This window comes from Stomoxys calcitrans, chromosome 3 (genome assembly GCF_963082655.1).
Source record: "Stomoxys calcitrans chromosome 3, idStoCalc2.1, whole genome shotgun sequence".
NCBI classification, from domain to species: domain Eukaryota; kingdom Metazoa; phylum Arthropoda; class Insecta; order Diptera; family Muscidae; genus Stomoxys; species Stomoxys calcitrans.
In genome coordinates, this window is record NC_081554.1 from 11,146,981 (window position 1) to 11,170,093 (window position 23,113).

Genomic DNA, 23,113 nt, shown 5'->3' on the forward strand with positions numbered 1-23,113 from the left:
GCCGCCTAAGTTTGAGATTCGGAAATTCCATGCATTCAGTTTGTTGGGGACACTTGTATACATAGGACGTTAGAATTTTTAAAGGGACTACCAACATATTTGTTTGTTTACAATTAAACAGTCAATGGTTTGGCTGAAAAGCAAAACATCTCTTAGTTGAAATACAAAGTAGTTTTATTTAACACTTTCTCTTCTCAGTTCAAAATAAGAAAATGTTCACGAAACGCCCAACTCTTCCCACTTTGCGTGAAACATTTGCAGCAGCCGCCTAGCTCAGTGAATTTGGAGAGCAGAGTTATTTGTTTGTGTGTGTGTATTTTTTTTTTTTTTTTTTGCCAAAACGATGAACCCCCAACAACAAGCAACCATCCACCTTTATCGTCATCATTATCATCACCTCAAGTCATTATCGTTATCAGCAACTATTGCCGCTATATAGCAGCAAACGCAGCATCGCCGCATCATCATCTTGTTGTACTCTTTGAGGCGAAAATACATGCTTTTTCACTAATTTCCTAAATGGTTGCGTTCCACCAGTACCTCTTTGGCGTTTGTAACAACAAGTAAACAAGTTTTGCTTAATTTAATATCCAAACGTGCCGTGTAATATTTCGCATTACTATCTATCTTTACAATCGAATCCAAAGTAATTTTTTTTAAACGCATTGCCATTGTTTCATTCGATGAACATATACGTGGAAAATGTACAAGAAAACGCTACAACGCAAACCAACGATCCCAGAAGACTCCATACAACAAACTCTCTAAAAGAAAAAGTGAAAAATTTTATCGAATGTGTTGTGTGCCTGTGTGTGTGTGTGTGCGTGTGTTTGTTTTCAATGCAAAATCCAATAAAAGTGATGATACATGATGTCACTTGGAAAAGGGCATTAATTGGTCTTCAAAACACAGCTATCCTTTGTTGTAGATTATGGACCAACCCAGATGTTGCTGGGCCCTGTTGATGCTGGGTGTTACGCTAAATCGCGCTGAAATTGGCCAAACTTTTGTGTATACAGAGTGCTTTTTTCCCAAAAGAGGAAAACATTAGTTTATGAATTTTGATAGGAGAAAATACAAATTTTCATATTTTCTTAAAATAGAATTTTACATTCAACATAGAGTGTGGTATTGCTAAAGCAAGCAGTGTGTGTATATGTTGCTCAAGTACCTCTAGTCAAGATATTATAGTGTTTATATAGAATTTTTAGATATACAAGTCGGTATGTACTCGTATATATACAGATTACATACAAACATCAACACCCCACCTACTATGAAGAAGCATTTTGAGGTTCTGCTATCCGACCACCGGCTATTGCCTAAGGAAATAAAGTTCAATTAATTTTGTTTAGATATAATCCAATCACCCCCAGTCCAGCGAGTAGGCACCGCCCCTGCTGGATTTATGACTTTGCAAATATCAATTGAAATAAATATCAAAAGTGGTGCTTCTGGCTGCCTGGAAATTGCAAAAAAGAAATAAAATTCTTCTAATACGATATCGCAAACCCAAATGATATCACTCCACGCATTCAATTGCTGGATATTAGTTTTCTGGGCGAGGTTGCACAAAGCCACAAGAAATTGAAAATGTGTTTTTTTTATTCCTCTTCCATACAGCCAACAGTTTCCCATTTTATAATTGGGCGTGTAGCCAACCACGTGAAAAAGATGTTACATTGATAACAGAAAATTTTTTTTTGTTTATGCCTTGGAAAGTTTTTTCTTCTTCTACCCGGTGTTTTACTTTTCTTTTCGCACTGTTGGCCTGGCTTGACCTACTTTCGTAGCCAAGAACAACACTTGGATTCATTTCACAAGAAGTCTATGGGTATTAAAAGCATATAACTAACTCCTCTTGTCAAGCAAGGTGTTTGGCAGTATTTGAGATCCGAGTATAAGAGAGGGTTCTTGTCCTTTTGTGTTTATGTGAGTGTGAATGAACTGTCGGTGAATGTATGTCTAGTTGTAAGCGAACCATCGAACCGAGCCTTTTGACCCCATTGCAATGCATTCATACATGCTTAGAAAGAAAATGAACTCGATTATAAAAAAGGGCAAGTGTGGTTGGTTTACAGTTCGGTAGGGGCAATTACTGTTTGTAAAAGCCGAATAAATTAAAACTTTTCAACTAAAGCTCTAAACAAAAAAGTAAAACAAAATTTTTACTTGTCAGGACTACTCTAGCTTACGTTAACCACATGTCTTAAGCAGCGCAACTTCAGGGACTTTTCTGGTATTTAGGTTGATTAAGGCAAACGATTTTTTTTTCATTGTTTTATGTTTTTATATTTTTTTATTGATTTTTATTTTTTTATATTTTTTTTATATTTTTTATATTTTTTTTATATTTTTTTATTCTTTTTTATATTTCTTAAAAGTATTAAATAAAGTTTTTGTTTAAAATTATTTTAATTTTTTGGAATTTGTGTTATTTTAAATTTTTTATCTTTGTATTTTTTATATCTTCGTATTTTTTAATTTTTGTTGTACCATCCACCATAGGACATCGTAATACTTATCTGAGACCCAACAAAAAATATATATTCTTGACTGTCAAAGTCGTTTTAGCAATGTAAGTCTGACTGTCTGTTGAAAGCAGGCTAACATTCAAAGGATTAAAACTAGGCGCTTGAAATTTTGCATAAATACTTTATTTTAGTGTAGGTCGGTTGGGATTGCGATTGGACCATATAGGTCCATCTTTTGATATGGCTGCTATATAAGCCGATCTCGGATCTTGAGTTCTTAAGCTTCTGGGGGGGGGGGGGGGGGGGGGGGGGCAATTCGTTTCCGATTTTGATGACATTTTGCATACCTGAGTAAAAAAAGTTTGTATGGTCAGATGCAATAATTGGATCAGCAAAATGGTTATATAAAATTAGATCTACTTGTATCAAATTAGATCTAATTGGATATAATTAGACGCAATTGGATCTCGAAATTGTCCCAGATATAAAAAGATCCAATTATATACAATAATATCAAATTGGATCTTAAATCTTAATTAAAAAAATCTGTTTTTTTTTAAACCCACCACCGTAGCATAGGGGGTATATTCATTTAGTCATTCCGTTTGCAACACATCGAAATATCAATTTCGGACCCTACAAAGTATATATATTTCGGATCGTCGTTAAATTCTAAGACGATTTAACGATGTCCGTGTGTATGTCCGTCCGTCTGTTATAATCACTCTAAAGCCTTCAAAAATTGAGATATTGAGCTAAAATTTGGCACAGATACGTCTTTTTGAGGCACGCTGGTTAAGTTCTTGAACGGGCCAAATCGGACCATATTTGGATATAGCTGCTATATAGACCGATCTGCCGATAAAGGGTCTAATGCCCATAAATGCGTTATTTCTTATCCGATAACGCTGAAATTTGAAACAGTGAGTAGTTTAAGGCTTCCCAACATAGGATAGAAATATGGTTCAGATCGGACTATATTTATACATAGCTGCCATATATACCAATCTGCCGATAAAGGGTCTGAAACCCATAAAAGCTCTATTTATTACCCGTATTCGCTGAAATTTGTTACAGTGGCTAGTTTTAAGCCTCCCGACATCTGACCTAAATATGGTTCAAGTCGAACTATATTTCGATATAGCTGCCATATAGATCGATCTCCAGAAAAAAGCCCATAAAAGCTTTATTTTTTATCCGATTTCGCTAAAATTTGAAACAGTGAGTAGATCTCAACATAGGACCAAAATATTGTTTGGATCGGAACTTGTTAAGATATAACTGCTACAAAGACCGATCTGCCGTTAAAGGGTCAGAAGCCCATAAAATCACTATTTATTACCTGATTTGGCTGAAATTTGAAACAGCGGTTAGTTTTAAGTCTTCCGAAATCCGTCCCAAATATGATTCGGATCGGACTATATTTAGATATAGCTGCCATACAAACCGATCCCCCGAAAAAGTCTGAAGCCCATAAAAGGTTTTTTATCTGATTTCGCCGAAATTTGAAACAGTGAGTTATTTTAAGCCTCCCGACATTAGACCTAAATATGGTTGAGAACGGACTATATTTAGATATAGCTGCCATATATTAAGGGTCTGAAGCTCATAAAAGCTTTATTTATTACCCGATTTTATAGAAATTTGAAATACAAAATTCAACAGTGACTTATATTCATTAAACTACTAAATGTCCGTGCCGAATTTAGCTGCATAAGTTATCCAATTTTCACCGGATAGTGACGAAAAGGGGTTTAAATATATACCCGAGTTGGTGGGTATGCAAAGTTCGGCCCGGCCGAACTTAATGCCTTTTTACTTATTTTATTTAAATTAATGGGCTTGCAATGTCTGAATAGAATATATTTCTTAGTGCATTGTGTTAACTTTGCTGCACTGACTGCTATACGAACTGCAAACGTACCACAGCATTAGATAATAATAATTTTTGTTATGGGATGTTTGCTTAGTATTTGCATTAAATTTTCACTTCACATTAGGAGACCAGAGGATTCAGGGTGATGTCTATAAACGGTTTTATTTTATTGCCACTTTTATCGAAATTTAATAAAAAATACAAAAGAATGTTTGACGATATGACAGGGATGTGTTGCATGGTGTTATTATTCATACGTATAATTGTTAAGAAAGTTTATTGACTTGGTTTTTGGCTCTGAGTGAGTTGTTGAAAGGGCTACCGTATTATAATATGCCCAGTAGTGTAAAAGGAGAATAATGGGTCGAATATGGATGGCAACCCAACTTCAGTTGCGTTGCCAACGGCCAAAATCGTTACAGAAATGTTCATTTTTGCATTGAGTTACGTACTTTTTCTTAGTAGCTGAACTGTAAAAATACTAATATTGAATAAAATTGACGAAAATTTCCAACTTTTGCTAATTTTTACTTCGTGGTTTTGTCTCCTGGCAACTCAATTGTAGTCGAGTTGCAATCCATTAACGACCCATAAAAATTATAGTTTTATTAAAAAGAAGGAACACTGTTTTTGTTTAGTGAACCTAAAACCATATGCCTTATATTAATTTTAAATAAATTTATTTACTTAAGTTCAAAAAATAAAGTCATTCAGCATTGATATAAACAAAATAAAACAAACTTAAAAAAAATGTTTTCCTGTTGTCGTGCAAATCCCAAAAAATCGAAAAAATCAAACGAAATTAATGGTGGCGATAATAAAGACGCTGAACAAAACACCAATGAAGAAATTACAAATAAAACAAACGAAAATAAAACACTTATAATACCAACGATTACCATTGAAAATGGTAAAGCAACAACGACTGATGATACAAAAGCCACAACGAATTCCATAACAAATAGTCAAAACCCTGAAGTGAATGGCAATAACATAGTGAATGGCAATAGTCAAAATGATAGTAAAAACGATGACAAAATTGAGATTGGCAAGGAGGAGACGGAGGTGGTTGTGTCAAAAAATTCGGAAATAAAGATCGAGCAATCTTTGGCGCAAACGGAGACTGTGACAGAAACAGCAATAGATATTGAATCCAAGGATAAGACAGCTGAAGCAACAGGCCCAAAGGATGTTGTAAATGGTATTGGTTAATTTTCTTTCCTTTGATTAAAATTAAAATCTAAAGTTTTGTTTTTCAACACCTTTTATATGTTTGTTATTCAGCGGGAAGTATTGGGTGTTGCAAAAAAATTATTGAAATTTATACAGAAAAAAATGAAAACTTTTTTAAGAAAAAAAAAAGTTTGCTACAACAGGCTAAATATCCCATAAATGCCGCCAAACATTGGTGACAATAATTTTTATAATTCCATAAATTTTCAAAAAATTCATAAAATCGGTCAGAAAAAATTAACAACAATTTTGCTTTTTTTCTGTTTATGGAATTTTTAATTTCATTTTTATTTTTGGTCATTACAAACTTCATTTATTTCCAACTATCACAAATACTTATTTAAATGCCAGCATTTGCACATATGTATATTCAAATGAATTCGTTTTCCAGTTGACAATGGGAGAATTCATCCGCATGATGAACATGCTAAACAAAACATGTTATGTGATTACAATAACTCCATTATAAAAAACATTTCTTGTAACAAAGATGATGAGGAAGATGTTATAGCACAGAGTAAAACTGAAAGTACTAATCCAAGTCTATCATCGTCTTCGACAACAATGAAGATGACAACGACAGCGACATCATCGTCAGCGGAAGATGAAAGCACAACATCAAATCTAACTCAACAGCTAGCAAATAGTTCTTCCACAACTGATAGTACAGTAGTTGCCGTCGCAACTAGCCATACAAATCATACAAATAATGCACCAACAAAATCATGCCTATCGCGTCACAATTCCACACACCAGTCTATTAAGAAGCGTGTCAACATTAGTGTGCATGCCGAAATTATAGAACCGGAACCTTTCCCGCCGCCGCCATTGTCTCAGCTACCACATCAAACGGCATCTGTGGGTGATGAGGAAGACGATGTATTTTCCGATTCATTGCCACCACCAAAACGTGATAGTATGTGTGCGCCCTATATTGAGCGCGATGATGATATGGATGACATTGTATCGGAATCGTTAGCTTATGCACATGGTTTACCGCAATGGTTTAATGATGAACGTCTACATGAGATGTAATGAAACTTTCAATGGAAATTGAAATCTTTTGATTATTTGTTTAATATTCATATCGATCCCTAGGTTTAATGCATTTATTTTAAAGCCCAGGTTGAGGATGTAGTAAGCTAGTTCAGTATATAACACCTCAAAATATAAATCTGCGACCCTATACATATTTTGTGGATATGGATCTTGACATTCCAACTCCATCAGTTAAAGTACGCCAGTCCGTCTGATATTCCACATCCGATTGTATTTTGTAGGATGTAGGTCATAAGCGATTGCAAATGGGTCATATCGATTTAAATTCGTATATAACTTTCATATTAAACAGACGTCCGATTTTACTTCTTGTACAAGTTTTCAAGTTTCACCTTTTTTCGATTGTAGAAAATCGATATTTTGATTTTAAAGTTTTTTTTTCGAGTGTAAAAAAGTTAATGTTTTCGTCTCTTCAACTTTTGACTTTCATCGGCTTAGCCGACTACAGAAATTTAAAAAATTATTTTTCAATTTAAAAAATCTAGTTTTGACTTGCAAAGTCAGAATGGATCTGATGACCTCAATGTTTTTAATATTTGTTGCTTTTTGTATTGATTCAGCAACATTCGTACTACAGCATCTGTCTCAGATGTTGGAGTGTTGTTCTTATATGACAGTTTCACCTTGAATGAAATGAGGTAAAAATACGTCTTTTATAAAATTAATAAGTTAAATCAAAATCAGGAAAAATATGCGTCTTTTAGGAAATTGCTCTGCATAAGCAACTTTTGGATTTCCTGACAATATTTTGTTTGTGTTAAAATTATTCACATTTGCACAAGCAATGATTATTTAGGATCTTATTTTTCGTTTCTAATTTTTTACGCAAAATGTCAACTCATTGAATAACCGTAAGCCGACTTTTAAATCTCTAATGTAAGCCTTAATTTTTTATCAGATTTGGCTGAAATTGGTCATATGTATTCAGCAACATATACTATCTCCGTATAAACCAGGTTTGACTTCGTAAAGCCTTATACTTCTGCCAAATTTTCCTTCTTCAAAATAGACCTTTTTTTTTCCTTCAAATTTTCCTTCTTCAAATTTAAAGTCTCAGATCAAGGAATTTATGAGTAAAATGACAAACATCGATTGGCTTTAGTTGAAATTTAATGCCAAAACTACAGAAAAGTTTTACTCTACCAGTTCAAATTAATCAAAATCAGCTGTTTGTGATCAGCTGATTAGATAACTAAACCAGTGACAAATTTTGTTAATGTTTTGTACAATTAGTTTTATTTCGCATTTCTAATAACCCGTTATGGGATTTTAGAAACGGTTTTTTTTTTTTCATACACACTTCAGGATCGACATGAATCAATAAACAAGAGTTTCAACTATTTATAAGTTGTTAAATAAAAACTTCTGGGTTTTTATAGAGGCTGCATTGAACCACCTGTAACACCAGTGGGGCGCGATGAGCTTGAACTAAAACGACAAAGGCTCTATGAAGACTTATTGCGTGCAGCACAGGCTGCTGTTGGGCATAGTACACGCTTTCAGCCACTTGAATTTGGGACAACGACATCTTGCGTATTGCCACTAGCACCACCAACACATTACGAACGTTGTGGGGGAGGTGATTAAGAGACATAAACATAAATACAACTGTAGCTGTGTAGTACATTTTGTCTTCTTGTAGTTTTGTTTTTTTGCAATGCATCCTCATGCGGCAACTGTATTAAGTTTTTCATTGCATTTCATTCATATTCCTTTCCCTATTAAGATGTGCTACCCCATTTCTATTTGCGTACGAATTCTTCGTTTTGTTTACTTTTTAAGAATGTGAAATGTTTTTGCTATTGCGTTGCGTTGTATATTTCATTTTAGGCCAGTTTATGTTTGGGCAATGTGTGAAGAATAGAAAATTTAAACCCCATAATCATTCACCATCTCGCCTCCCACTTTAACACAACACGAATTTTTTGTGTCATTAGACAACAACGACGACTACGACACACATTAAAAATAGAATTCCATTTTCAATGAAAACTATGAAAATAATAGCATACCGAAACCTAAATATCCATGTAAAATACCCTTACCCCAGTATTTTTATAGCTTTCATTGTACAACATATTTTTCGTAGTGTCTTTGCAATAGAATAAAAATTTTAAGTTATTTTCAAATTTAAATCGAAATTTTGATTTTCTGAGGGTTATAAATACAGAATAAGAGCTCATTGTTTCGATTAAACAGATTTTTAGTGTCTTTAAGTGATTAAGAGACATACACATTAATAATTCGTAGCAGTGTAGTACATTTTGTCTTCTTGTATTAGTTTTTTCAATGCGCCCTCATGCGGATGTAGCTGTACTCGAATAATTTTTATACCCTACAACACTACTGTGGTACAGGGTATTATAACTTAGGGCATTTGTTTGTAACACCTAGAAGAAAGAGAGATAGAGCCATTGATAAATGTACCGATCGACTCAGAATCACTCCCTGATTTCGGTCTGTCCATGTTCATTTGTGTACAAAGTACAGATCGCAGTTTTCATCCGATCTTCTTAAAATTTGGTACAGTCATGTTTTTTTTGGCCTAGAGACGAAGGCTATTGAAACGGGAAAAAATCGGTTCAAATTTGGATATACCTCCCATATATATGTTCGTCCGATTTGCAGTAATAATGCAATAAAATGGTCATTTGTTAATCGATTCTCTCGAAATTTGGATGGAAGGATTTTCTTGTGACTCGACATTTCCGGTTTATTTCCTAGATATCGGTTCAGATTTAGATAAAGCTCCCAAAACTTGGTACAACGCTCGAAAACGGTTCAGATTTAGATATAGCCCCCATATTTATGTTCGTCCGATTTACAGTAATATTGCAATTATATGGTCATATGTTAACCGATTCTCTAGAAATTTGACAGGAAAGATTTTCTTTGTACTCTCAACATTACTGGTGAGTTTCATGAATATATTGGGTTGCCCAAAAAGTAATTGCGGATTCTTCATATAGTCGGCGTTGACAATTTGTTTCACAGCTTGTGACTCTGTAATTACATTCTTTCTTCTGTCAGTTATCAGCTGTTACTTTTAGCTTGCTTTAGAAAAAAAGTGTAAAAAAGTATATTTGATTAAAGTTCATTCTAAGTTTTATTAAAAATGCATTTACTTTTTTTTTAAAATCCGCAATTACTTTTTGGGCAACCCAATAGCTCTCATATATATATTTCGTCCGAAATTTTGCAAAAGGCTTTCCTCGACGACTGCCACAGTATCTGCGAAGACTCCCGACATTACTGGTGAATTCCATAGAAATCGTTTCAGATTTAGATATAGCTGTCATATATGTATATCGCCTGATTTTCACTCCAACCAACCTTGCCAAAACTTTGCACAACGCTTTCTTTGACGACTATCACATTATGTGATAAGTTTGCTCGAAATTGGTTTAGAAATAGCTCCCATAAATATGTTCCTCAGATTTTGGGTAATTTGCAATAATATTGTCATTTGTCAGCCGTAGTTTGTTTAATAACCCATCGGAAAACATCCGCCGAGGTCCATCAAAATTGGTTTATAGCTCCCACATTGTACTTATAGGGAAACCATCAAAATTGGTTTATAGCTCCCACATTGTACTTATAGGGAAGGTGTAGGGTATTATACAGTCGGCACCGCCCGACTTTTGCCCTTCCTTACTGGTTTTACTCTATGTATGTACGCATAGTAGTTTTACTCTATATCACAATAGATTCTTATAGATGAATGTTCACTCTCTCCAACAAATGGCAACCACGAACAACGATTAGAAATCTGACGTTTTCTTTTGTTTAATTCTTAAGAGGCACCCCGTTCGCACTCGGCTATAAAAAGGAGGCCCCTTATTATTGAGCTTAAACTTGAATCGGACTATACTCATTGATATGTGGGAAGTAAGCCCCTGTTCCTTAGTAGAATGTTCATGGGCAAAATTAACAAATTTACAAAAAGAAACTAAAAAGTACGTTAAAAAGTGTTTTGTAAAAATAATTTAAAGTTTAAAAGCACAAAAGTGTCCGAGTGAAAACAAGCTAAATCAGATTCATTATTCATACACAGTTCTGTTTAAATTCGGTCTTCTCTTAGGTTTCTGCGTTCACTTCTAATTTTTGTAGTTGGTGTATCTTAAAAGAGCCGATGGCAGATCTACCAATTGAACATCTGTGCTCTATACATAGAAAAATATGAGTTATCGACAGTAATCGAAAACTTATAGTTTTCCAGAGACATTGTATATACTCTAGATATGCAAAGAATCTGGGACCTTATTCCGTTATCGAGCGAGTATTTGTTTAAAAATTAATTCTGTTCCGTAAATACTAATTGGATGATGGCTTGCGAATGTAATTTGTCAAAAATTATCGAAATCGGGATAGAAACAAAATCGATCATCTCAGCATATTATACCATCTCAAAGGTATACAAAGCAACTGGTTGTTGTTTAAAATATATATGACAAATAACAAAATAAAAAAACTTGTTTTAAACAATATACAATTGTTTTTCAACGATATATTACAATGTTTGGCTCTTTCGTCCAGCACATTCTTGTTCTGCAGAACATTCGATAACACAGGCTAATTGCCGATAGCTTTAGTTATGCAATTTGAAGGACAGCTACATTGAAAGTTTTTTACTGCATTTTTAATGAATAAAGTTGGTTTTTTAGCAACAATCAATCGATGTACATAATGTTCCCAAGTATTCCGTGTTAGTTTGACCCCATTATCTAATTTTGTAATAAATTAGATTTAAAGTTACAAAAGCTTGCCTAATACCTCTTTCGATAATGTGCAAGCTTTTGTTAGTTTCAGTTAAAAATTTCAAATTTAATTTTCTTGTTGTAGTTAAAGTTTAAAACAAATATTTTCATCTCCATCGTCATCACTAGCTGTCAGTTTTGTCAGTTTCTATTTGTGTGTGTGTTTTTTTTTATTCCTCCCCTTGCTTCAATCTTTAGAAACGACCCTACTTGATGTTTTGAATCACCACAGTGTATTTATTGTTGTGACTCATTTTTTCAATTATTTGCATGTTTTTTTTTTCATTTCTATTAATCACACATAAATTTAATTTATCTTATCACCGCAATTTGTTGTGGTGGTAACTATTCGAACAGCAATGACTTTTTCGATTTTTCGTTTATCGCATCGTTTACAATTAAAGTAAACTTAAAATTCGATTCACTCACTCATTCCAGTAACTCAGTAACCGTGGGGAAAGGTAAATAGTATATGGAGTAGAATTTGATATCAAAGTGTTCTTGAATTTTTCCAATTCTCTTACTAAAAACTATAAACAGACTTCTAATATGGCAAGGTTTGGGTATGTTAACCCAATTCCATATACATACATGTGTCAAATCCATAATTATCTATAAAATTTGAAAATCCAACTTATATATTTTGAGTATTGTTTTGTTTATGTGAGTGTATGTCATGTCAAATCTATAGAGAGTTCTAAGCAGTGAACGTAGGTCGCTCTTAAAGTTTTGCGTCATCTTTTTTTGTTAGAAATTTAATAAAAAAAATACTATTTTATAACTTTAAGACAAGAAAAATTTTGAAAATGTTTCTGACACCAATGTTTGCATACTTGTTTTTAAAGTTTTATTCTAATGAATTTTCAAATGAAAAATTGTTGATTTGTACCACAATAAAAATTAATTTTGGAAAATTTTATCCCATAATAAATTTAAATGTTATTTTCTGTAAAAAAACTAAAATATTTAAAAAAGACTGAATAAAAATGGAAACTAAAACACAATATAAAATTTAAGACAAAAATAAAAATATATACATAAATAAAAAAAATCTAAAAAATATAAAAACAAAATTAAAAAAGTAATTCGAATTTTTAATACAAAAAGCAGGATTTGAAAAATAAGAAGTATTAAAACCATAAAACACATAGGAAAAAAAATGTAATTTGAAATAATAATTATTTTTTATAAAATATTAAAAATATAAAGAACCTAAAAATTTTTAAAAATAAAACAAGAATTAAGAAAAAGGAACTGAAACATATTAAAAAAAGCACATTAAAAAATTAAATATTGTAAATATGAAAATGTGTATTAAAATAAGCTTTGAAAAATATTTTTATGTAGAAATGTTAAAAACTTGCAAAAAAAGCAAGCAAAAAAATGTAGATAATAAAAAAAAATTATTATTTAAAAAACAACAATTCAATTAAAATTAAATAAAAAAATTAATTAATTAAAAAAATTTAATCGATGGAAACTTTCATCGGTAAGGGCTGCCGCCTCAGTGTACAACACAAATATTATATGAAATAAAATAAAACAATTATATGAAATAAAAAAAATATATATTAAAAATAAAAAATAAGAAGAGAAAAAAAATGACGTTCTGAGTCGATCTAGCCATGTACGTTCATCTGTCTGTCGAAATCACGATAGCGGTCGAATGCGTGAAGCTGACCACTTGAAGTTTTGCATAACTACTTAATATTGATGTAGGTAGTTGGAGTTTGCAAATGGGCCATATCGGTTCAAATTTAGATGTAGCTCCCATATATACCGATCTCCCGATGTGATTGGTCCGATTGGGCTGAAAATTTGCATATAGTGTTCTGTTCGTAGTCTATCCGTTCAAGATCTATTTTTTTTTGGCTGGCATTTACCACAGGGTTAACAACCAAACCAATGGTTTTCCAAATTGTTTATTAGCTGAGTTGAGAAAAAACTTCAGATTTTTTGTGTGTTCCTATTTTCGCGAGTGCGAATTACTTTATTAATATGACTTTCCACAACAAAAAGTTATTAAATCTTAAATTTTTATACCCACGACTGTAGGATAGGGGGTATAATCATTTAGTCGCTCCATTTGCAACACATCGAAATTCAATTCAATTCAATTTCCGACCCTACAAAGTACATATATTTCGGATCGTCGTAAAATTCTAAGACGGTTTAACGATGTCCGTGTGTCTGTCCGTCCGTCCCTCTATGCGTCTGTCTGTTGTAATCACTCTACAGCCTTCAAAAATTGAGATATTGAGCTGAAATTTGGAACAAATACGTCTTTATGATGCACGCTGGTAAAGTGCTTGAACGGGCCAAATCGGTCCATATTTAGATATAGCAGCTATATAGACCGATTTCGATTTTTATCCGATTTCGCTGAAATTTGTAACAGTGAGTAGTTTTAGGTCTCCCGACATCCGTCCCAAATAGATTTTTGTATTTTTCCCATTCATAAAAATACAATACCAAATAACCTTGCCCTTAAGATTTGTTGTCCAACCCACGTACACGTATTAACTAAAATCAGAAAACAGACGTTTATTTATGTGTGGTTTATTGTACGTAATAATTACTACTGGGCAGCAGCAACACTTGTAATGCCAAGCAATACAAACATACATGAATGAATGTACATACATTAAAAATCGATCATATTCTTCAAAAGTGTAATAACTGAAAAATTATGTAGTTTTGTTGGCGAGTGAACAAGAATAATTTTATTTTCCATAAAAGGCGAAGAATTCACTATCAAGATTCAAACGTTGTTGTCAATTTTTCCTTTTTCCATTTCATATTTCTTTATTATTCCACTATAAAAAGGCCATTGAAGTCCATAAAAATATATATTAAAAAAAATATAAATGACGGCAAATTGAATTAACAATTCTGTAATTTAATATTATTTTTACAATTTTTTTTAAAGTTTTTTTTTTTTTGTTTTGCCCTAATAATTTGTAAATTTTTGAGTTATGACACTCTTGTCCCATATGAGCGATATATAAAAATACATATACCAGTAACATTGTCATCAATCGAGACTTTTTGTACATTAAAAAGAAAAAACAATACACATTTGTAATGAATCAGCCATCGCCACCGTAGCGTTAAAACAATTTTTTTTCACCAGCGAGATTTTGTTCAGCGCATTTCTTTATACAACGAGAACGTCAGTCACTTAGGCGACCAACACAAAGTGTAGATTTCGTTTTAAAAATAATCATATATGGACTATTTTTTTCCTAATTTATTAGGCCATAAAGTGTTCAGTTTTCAAGGTGGAGTGTTCTTTCTTGTGTTATCCTATATCTTTGGCCAACATCACCCAACCCCCCATAGAACTTGAAACAGTTCTAAGGTGTGTTTCCGTACAAAGTTAATGGGTCAATCACTTAGTTCTTGCTATGGCAGAACTTTAATTATTCACGACATTAAAAATTGCAACAATCCAGGTAAAGAAACCACAAGGAGACAAAATCTAATCCACAAGACAGGTGTATGTTTTTTTTCTCCTTTGGGTGTGTGTAATTTGTAAAAAAATCTTGTAAGAAATTTAAAATGGAAAATTCCAAGTAAAAAGACATTTTTGTGTGGGAAACCAAGAATCGTGTAGAGCTTTCAATAGACTGCTTCTCCTCCACATCTTTAAATTGTTTATATGTGACGTTGCTAGATTCAAAAATTTCAAAATATGTGAAAAAGCAAAAAGTACATACAACGAAATAAATACAACGATATATTAAAGAGTAATCTATAGGAAGGTATACAAACCACTGAGAACTCAATGCTTTGTCTTCATGTAGTGAAATAGTAAAGTAAAATTAAAAGAGATTAGTTTAAAAAGTTTTTTACATTACCCCTAAGATATCTATCTTGAATACGGTTAGATTACAAACTAAGATATTTCAAAAAAAAATCACAAGATAAGTTGACTGCTTGTCCAAATCCTCGTTTTATTCTTTATTGCTCGGAGCCCATTCCCTATTTTAAAAGGAATTATTCTTCAATGAAAAGAAAAACTGTTGAATTTACCGCCAGATTATCTATTTTCAACTATTATTGATCAGCTGATTTTTGATGTATGCTTTTATTAAGATGGAATTACACGCTGTCATATTAAAAAAAGTTTTCTTTCTGCTATTAAAAAAGCTATTAAAAATTATATATATATATATATTTAAAAATATAAAATATTTTAAAAAAATTAAAAAAAAAAAAATAAATAAAAAATATAAAAAGCGTTAAAATGTAAAAAAATTTAAAAAAAGGTTTTAAAATGTATAAAAAAAAAACTATAAAAAAATATAAAAAAGTATAAAAAATATAAAAATTTTAATTACTTTTTTTTAAATAAAAACAAAATAATAATTTTAATAAAAAACAAACATATTAGGTTAGGTTTAAAAGGGGGTGCAGATATTAATCCGCCCCATGCCACTATGCACATACACCGAAGCCAGTAATCGGCTTGTTGTTCGCTCCAAAAAATATAAAATAACCTCTAAAAAGAAAATTTTAAGTTAGGTATTCCGTGTACAAAATCCTTAATTGTTTTCAATACCACTCCCTTAAGTTCCTTCATGTCTGGTAAAGTGTCTCCACCTAAGTGCCGGTATTTGTTAGACGCGATAGCCGGGCAATGACAAAGGAATTGCTCCAACGCCTCACCATCTTCCCCGCTTACCCTAAACATGCATCACTTGCCGCACCGATTTTACATAAGTGGCTCGTAGTCCTATGTATCCCGTTATGATACCAATAGCTATACTGACCTCCTTCCTACTTCCTTTCTGCTTTGTCTTCTCACGATCTATCTATACGATCCGTCCTACCGACCGTATCGTTGTTCCACAATGTTGCATGCGCATTCGTTGCCCACTCCCTTAACTCGGACTGCGTCGACCCGAAAGGTTGCGGGTTAACCAAGTTTATTGACGGCAGTCCTCTGGCCTTCACCGCCAAATCGGCTGCCCTTTCATTTCCCCTTACTCCATTGTGGCCCGGCACCCAAACGATGCTAACTTTCGAAGGAGTAAAGCTAGGCGCTGGAAATTTTGCACAAATACTTTTTATTAGTGTAGCTCAGTTGGGATTGTAAAATGGCCGAAGCGGTCTATGTTTCGATATAGCTGTCATAAAAACCGATCTTGGGTCTTGACTTCTTGAGCCTCAAGAGGGAAACAACAGAGCAGTAGCGCCAAACTCATTTTTTGCCATAAACTTGAAAGCTGCGTACTCAACTGAAAAATTTTTTTCGCTTCCAAAATTGATGATTTTGCCATTTGATAAAAAAATGCAAAAAAATAAAATGTTAAGTTTTAAGGATTTTTGTTCATTACATGATTGTCTTCGAATTTTGAACTGCGGAATGGTGCAAAATTTTCTAAATTCGAAAAAATTAAGGAGTTACAGCGTTTTAGACGTTTAAAATTACCTAAATTTCTAAAATAAATCGATTTTACGAATTCTTTATGCGATTTTGAGCTTGTTTTATGAGGAAACAGCACAGGAGTAGCGCCAAACCTCATCTTTTGCCATAAACTTCAAAGTTGCATACTCAACTCAAAAATTATTTTCGTTTCAAAAAATTCAAATTTTGTTGGGGTTAACCACTTTGCTAAAAAAAATGGAAAAAATAAAATGTTAAATTTTAAGGATTTTTGTTCATTACACAATTTGTATTCTAATTTTGAACTGCGGAATGGTGCAACATTTTCTAAATTCGACAAAATGAAGGAGTTACAGCGTTTTCGACGTACATAGTACATAGTCTGATATAGCTGTCATATAAACCGATCTGGGATCTTGACTTCTTGAGCCTCCAGAGGGCGCAGTTATTATCCAAGTTGGCTGAAATTTTGTACAACGCTTTCTCACATGACCTTCAACATACATGTGAAATATGGTCTGAACCGATCTATAGCTTGATACAGCTGCCATATTAACCGATCTTCCTTCTTGAACTCCTACAAGGCTCAATCCTTATCCGAATGGAATGAAATATTACACAATGACTTCTACAATGTTTAGCATTCAATTCAGTTGTTGTCCGAATCGGACTATAACTTGATATAGCTCCAATAGCATAGCAGTTCTTATTCATTATTCTTTGTGTGCCTAAAACATGCAACAAATGCTATCCATGGTGGAGGGTATATTCGGGCCGGCCGAACTTAGCACGTTCTTGCTTGTTTTCTACTAACTATCTTACTAGCTACCAGCTCGACTACTCAATCAGGTTAATATAATGCTTATGTGGAGATAGCGGTACATGTTCACTTACTACTTAAAACGGCCGTTTAAGATAGCTACCACGGTGGAGACTACGCGAAGGATAGTCTTAATTGAGATGAAGGAGTAAAAAACTTTAGGCACGGCTTTTCTCCCTCAACATTATTATGGTATTTGTCGAAATTTGATTTGAATAAAAAAAATTAGTGGAAAATTAAGTTATTAAAGAAAGTTTGTCAAAATTAGATTTTTATATTAAATTTGTTTGTCATAGAAAATTTGAATAAAGCTTCACCTGTACACGTGTCAATATCTCTCCTCATTGTTTATGATATTTAATGTTCATTGTTGTAAGCTTATCGATTTTTAATGTTTTCCACCACAATGATGGTGGGTTTTTAGAAATGAGTTGCTATTGTTCTTCCTTGTTTTCTTTCTGTTTTTGATTTCAAGTAAAATGGTAGAATACGACTCTGAATGTCAGGTTGTACTTCCGAAGTTGGTATCCCCACTAACTGTCAATTAAAACACGTGTATTTACAGAATTAAAACAATGTACAGTTGTAACTGTACTGAGTATAACGATGACTAAACACCGAACCCCCAAGCGTCCACTTCAGGCAACTTCTAAATGCAAAGTGTTGTTTTCTTTTAAGAGATTATACTTTATAGAAGTGGTGCACACTATTTCTAAGCCAAGCAATAGTAGTGTGTGTGTGTGTGTATTTGCCCTTCACTGCTTTTTAGCTTTCTTTGGGATAATATTACCTAATTTAATTGTACCATCGTTTTCTTTTCTAGGAAACCTTACATCAATAGAGCAAAACAATTACTGTTAAATTTTTCAATTAGCTTTTTATCTATTTAGAAAAGTTTTAAAAATGTTTTTTTATCCTTAAGCATGAATATTACTTTCAGTACTCTTTAAACCTTTTCAGCCTGCACTTTTTCCATATCCTACGTACTTATTAAAATGTTAAAATTTCTCAACTGTTTTACCCTTTATCCCCAAAGTCTCCTCGACGTTTCTGTCAATATATGAGATTCTAATAAATGTTGTCATTATTTTTATATAGATTGTGATCCTGCCATAAAACCGTCTATAGCTGAAAATCTTGAGATATTGGTTAATCGCCTGGAGAAACTTGTGGAGCGTTTGGAACGTTCAATAAGTGCTCGTGAATTGGATATTGCCAATCGTACCTTTGACACGGTTATAGAACAGAAACGTGCTAGCTTTCAACTATCATCACCTACAGCAGAGCTTGTGGAGAATTATAACGTTGACCAGCAAACGGAAAAGCTTAATCATCGTATTGAACGTATAGAAGAGTCGCTGAGTCGTATCAACGATCGTCATAGCCTTAGCAGCCCCAGCGATAGTCCAGTTGAGCCCATAGCAGTAAGAGAGGGAAGCCTAGATAATATACCCACAGTCTTAGACGATTTCTCTTCACTTCCTCCGCCGCCACCACCTCTAGAGCTCAGCATGAGTGTTTTGGGTTATCAAGATATAGTCAATGGATCACTAGGCCAATATTTGGCCTTGTCCAGTAAAATTGGAGGCGATGTTGCCAAACATGCTGAATTTGTGAAAAAAGCTTTTGAGTAAGTTGTAACTGAAGTGAATTGAATACCATGTAGTATGTAATATTGTCTTACATATTTTCAGTGCTCAACTTCAATATGTCACTTTGGCCACGCAATGCTCTCAGCCAGATCAGGCCAAACAAATGGAATTATTGAAGCCAACTTCAAATCAAATTACGGCCATACAAGATTTCCGTGAAAAGAATCGTGCTTCACCATTCTTCAATCACTTGTCAGCCATTAGCGAAAGTATTCCAGCATTGGGTTGGGTTTGTGTGGTAAGTGTAAAAACAGCTTTCATAGAGGTGTTACTGTTACTATTGACCACATTCTTCCCATTGAATTTTCCAGTCACCAACACCAGGTCCTCATGTCAAGGAAATGAACGATGCTGGCCAATTCTATACCAATCGTGTTTTGAAGGAATGGAAAGAAAAGGATGCCACACATGTTGAGTGGGCCCGTGCCTGGGTACAAACATTGACCGAATTGCAACAATATATTAAACAATATCATACTACCGGCTTAGTATGGTCAGGTAAGGGAGCTGCACCCTCAGGTGGCGCTGTTCCCCCACCACCTCCCATGGGTGCTTGTCCTCCTCCACCGCCACCACCAACCTTTGATTTGTCCAATATGTCCTTGGATGGCGGCGATGAACGTAGTGCTTTGTTTGCTGAAATCAATCAAGGCGAAAACATCACCAGAAGTAAGTTTCTCAAAAGACTAACTAACCTTAGCATGTCATATCGTGTAAGGAACTACTTAAACACAAATTAACAACACATCGAAAATATCAACATTGAGCTAAGCTGTGGTTTTTCTCTCAACATTAAGGAGCATTTTTTATATCAAGGAGTGCTGTCGGATTCAATTTTCAGCTCTATGATAAGGGATCTTCCTTTAAAGAACGTGGTCGCTAAGCGATACCGAGAGAAGTTGTCCTTCTAAAGTCATCTGACTGTAAACTTAGTACGATTGGCTTGGAAAAGAAATAGACGAAGTGTGTCGTGTGATCCCAAGGGTATACACATTTAAAACGTTGGCTTTTAACCCATACTAATTAGAATTTGAGCAGTTGCCTAGGACGGAAGGTAATTGAACCAGAACGACTTTGATTTGTCGTAACGCCATTAGATGCTGTAGGCGGCGGAAAATAGCATTTACTCGGTAACTGTTGATTGCTGTTGCTGTAGCCACATGTCTATATGTGAAGGTGGCGATGCTCGTCTATGTCCAAGGGACCGATCGACGCGGGAACATTGTGGCCATTGGTTATTTAAAGGCGCCAATAACTCGCCTTATCATATCGAGCATCATAGGCACTCAGTATTTATGCAAGAGCCGGAACTGCCTAGCCTCTCACTGAGACTCTTTGCTCAATACCGCTGATTGTCCGCGACTGCAGTTGCAGCTACTCTGGATGGAGCATTACACTATCCGCAACCTGTGGACGCGCCCGGTAGCTCACAGCTAAGCTTCTCGTGACAGCAATGAACACCACAGATCGGACTTAAATGTTCCAGCTTTTGTGGTGGTGTGGTGGAAAATATGGTTACAACAACAACTGTGCGAATTTTCGTCCGCGGTAAATTAGAAGCCACCATGGCGCAGAGGTTAGCATGAACGCATGGGTTCAAAACCCGGCATGAACATCAGAAAAATGTTCAGCGGTGGTTATCCCCTTGACTACATTTTGAGGTATCCTGCCATGTTAAAACTTCTCTACCAAGTGGTGTCGGTATGCGGCACGCCGTTTGGACTCGGCATGAAAAAGGAGGCTCCTTATCATTGAGCTTAAACTTTAATCGGACTGCACTTATTGATATGAGAGAAGTATCCTCTGTTCCTTTGTGAAATGTTCATGGTAAACTGTAGCATAGAAGTTAACCTGTCCGCCCATGACTCTGAACGTCTGGGTTCAAGTCATGATGAGAACATCAGAACAATTTTTCAGCAGTGTTTATCCCCTCCTAATGCTGGCAGCATTTGTGAGGTACTATGCTGTAAAAAATTTTCCCCAAAGAGGTGTCGCACTGCAGCACGCCTTTTGGACTCAGCTATAAAAAGGAGGCCCCTTATCATTAAGCTTAGACATGAATCGGACATCACTCATTAATATATGAGAAATTTGCCCCTGTTCCTCAATGGAATTTTCATGGGAAAATTTGCAATTTATTGACGTTAAATTAGGTCTCACCTGAGGTATTCGACCAGCTTGTATAAAGCAAGCGGCTGCTGTGTTAATGTCTCGAGAGTTTCTGAGGAAGGGTGGCAGTTCACTGAAGCGGCGATTGGTGTATTCACTCGCATTCGTTTTTTTTTATTATTAAAAATCCGGCATTCTTAGGTTATAAAGTTTCTTGGCAGCAATATAACCTTCTTCAATGACTGTTCCAGTAGATTTATTTGCTTTTGCTAGTTGCTTTTTTTTCTTCAATTTGTAACATTTCATATTTTTATTTTTTAGATTTGAAAAAGGTCACTGCTGATATGCAAACACATAAGAATCCTACGCTACGTACTGGACCAGCTCCCTTCAAAACACCCACACAATTCGGCTCGATCTCTAAGCCTGCCGTTGACGTTGTTAAGCCACCTGTATTCACTCGAGATGGCAAGAAATGGCTTATTGAATACCAGAAGAATAATCCAACTTTGATGGTGGACAATGCTGAAATGAACAATGTTGTCTATATGTTCAGATGTGAGGGATCCACATTGACTGTCAAGGGCAAAGTTAACAATGTCGTCTTTGATTCCTGCAAAAAATGTTCTCTGCTCTTCGATTCGGTGGTAGCATCTGTTGAATTTGTCAACTGTCAATCGGTACAAATGCAGGTGTTGGGCAATGTACCCACAATTTCAATTGATAAAACCGATGGTTGTCAAATGTATTTGTCCAAGGACTCAATGGGTGTGGAAATTGTGAGTTCCAAATCTTCCGAAATGAATGTTATGCTGCCTGCTGATGATAATGGAGATTATGTGAGTTTTTTTTTTTTGTAATGAGAAAAAAATTAGACTATGTTATGTATGATTCGTATTTGATTTTATTTTCCAGACGGAATTGCCTTTGCCAGAACAGTTTAAGACTACCATTAGTGGCAAAACTTTGAAGACTGTTTGTGTAGATAGCCTTGGTTAAGCTGCCAATTTGCCGAAATGTATTAACAGCACTTGCGCACCATCATTTCACACATACATTGTCGTTTTCCACAGAAACCAACCACACACACACACAGATTAAGAGATGAAAAGAGATGCCAATAAATCAAAACATTTGCTAAACATATATAATCATTAAAAAATAAGAGATAAGATTTAAAAAACAAAATGAAACAAAAACAAATCACTTTTGATAACTAAAACGAAACATTTTAAAATATTTATTCTAAAATAATAAAAAATCAAAAAAAAAAGTTCTACACACCACAAACCCAAACTTGATTTTGTCCATTTCTAAGCTTCTTAGCGCCGCCAATATCACTCAAAACCACAACTGAGAAAGTGACCAAGTATTTGAAAATTATTCTTGTATTTATTTTTGTTTGTTTTAATTTATTTAAAAAAAAGTTTTTTATTACAAAATTTTTATTTTTTTACAATGTGTTTTTTTTTTCTTTACACTAATATTTATATGTATGATGATGTACCTCACTTATATTCCTGTTTATTTTTTAATTTTTGGCAAATAAAAATAACCACAAAAGAGAAAGTATTTAATGGTGGATGTGGGCTCATGCCTTATTGCTTGGTGTAAATATGAGAATATTGCAGATTACAGCATTTTTTTTAACAAGAACCATCGATTTTTCTTCTCCGAAATCGATAACTTTTTGACAAAGTACGATCGTAAGCCTTGATCCAATTTGTCATTACGGAACGGA

At 34.1% G+C, this 23,113-nt stretch overlaps 1 protein-coding gene and 1 long non-coding RNA gene across 3 annotated transcripts; one reads left to right on the forward strand and one right to left on the reverse strand.

Annotated features, from left to right (window-relative positions):
- The first annotated feature begins 5,085 nt into the window (after positions 1-5,085).
- On the forward strand, positions 5,086-22,944 carry LOC106087344 (adenylyl cyclase-associated protein 1). Of its 2 annotated transcripts, XM_013252362.2 has the most exons (8): positions 5,086-5,551; positions 5,975-6,614; positions 8,022-8,221; positions 18,710-19,241; positions 19,306-19,501; positions 19,575-19,932; positions 21,694-22,211; positions 22,288-22,944. In XM_013252362.2, the coding sequence occupies exons 1-8, from the start codon at positions 5,101-5,103 to the stop codon at positions 22,369-22,371; spliced, it is 2,979 nt and encodes a 992-aa protein (XP_013107816.2). In that variant the 5' UTR covers positions 5,086-5,100; the 3' UTR covers positions 22,372-22,944. The 2 variants fall into 2 exon arrangements, with proteins under 2 accessions (XP_013107816.2, XP_013107824.1); XM_013252370.2 differs by lacking the exons at positions 5,086-5,551; positions 5,975-6,614; positions 8,022-8,221 and adding an exon at positions 14,588-14,854.
- On the reverse strand, positions 15,970-18,052 carry LOC106087362 (uncharacterized). Its single transcript, XR_001221272.2, has 3 exons — positions 17,686-18,052; positions 16,837-17,019; positions 15,970-16,659 (listed from the first exon to the last, which is right to left on the reverse strand). It is a non-coding gene; the product is annotated as an uncharacterized LOC106087362 (long non-coding RNA).
- Positions 22,945-23,113: the final 169 nt, after the last annotated feature.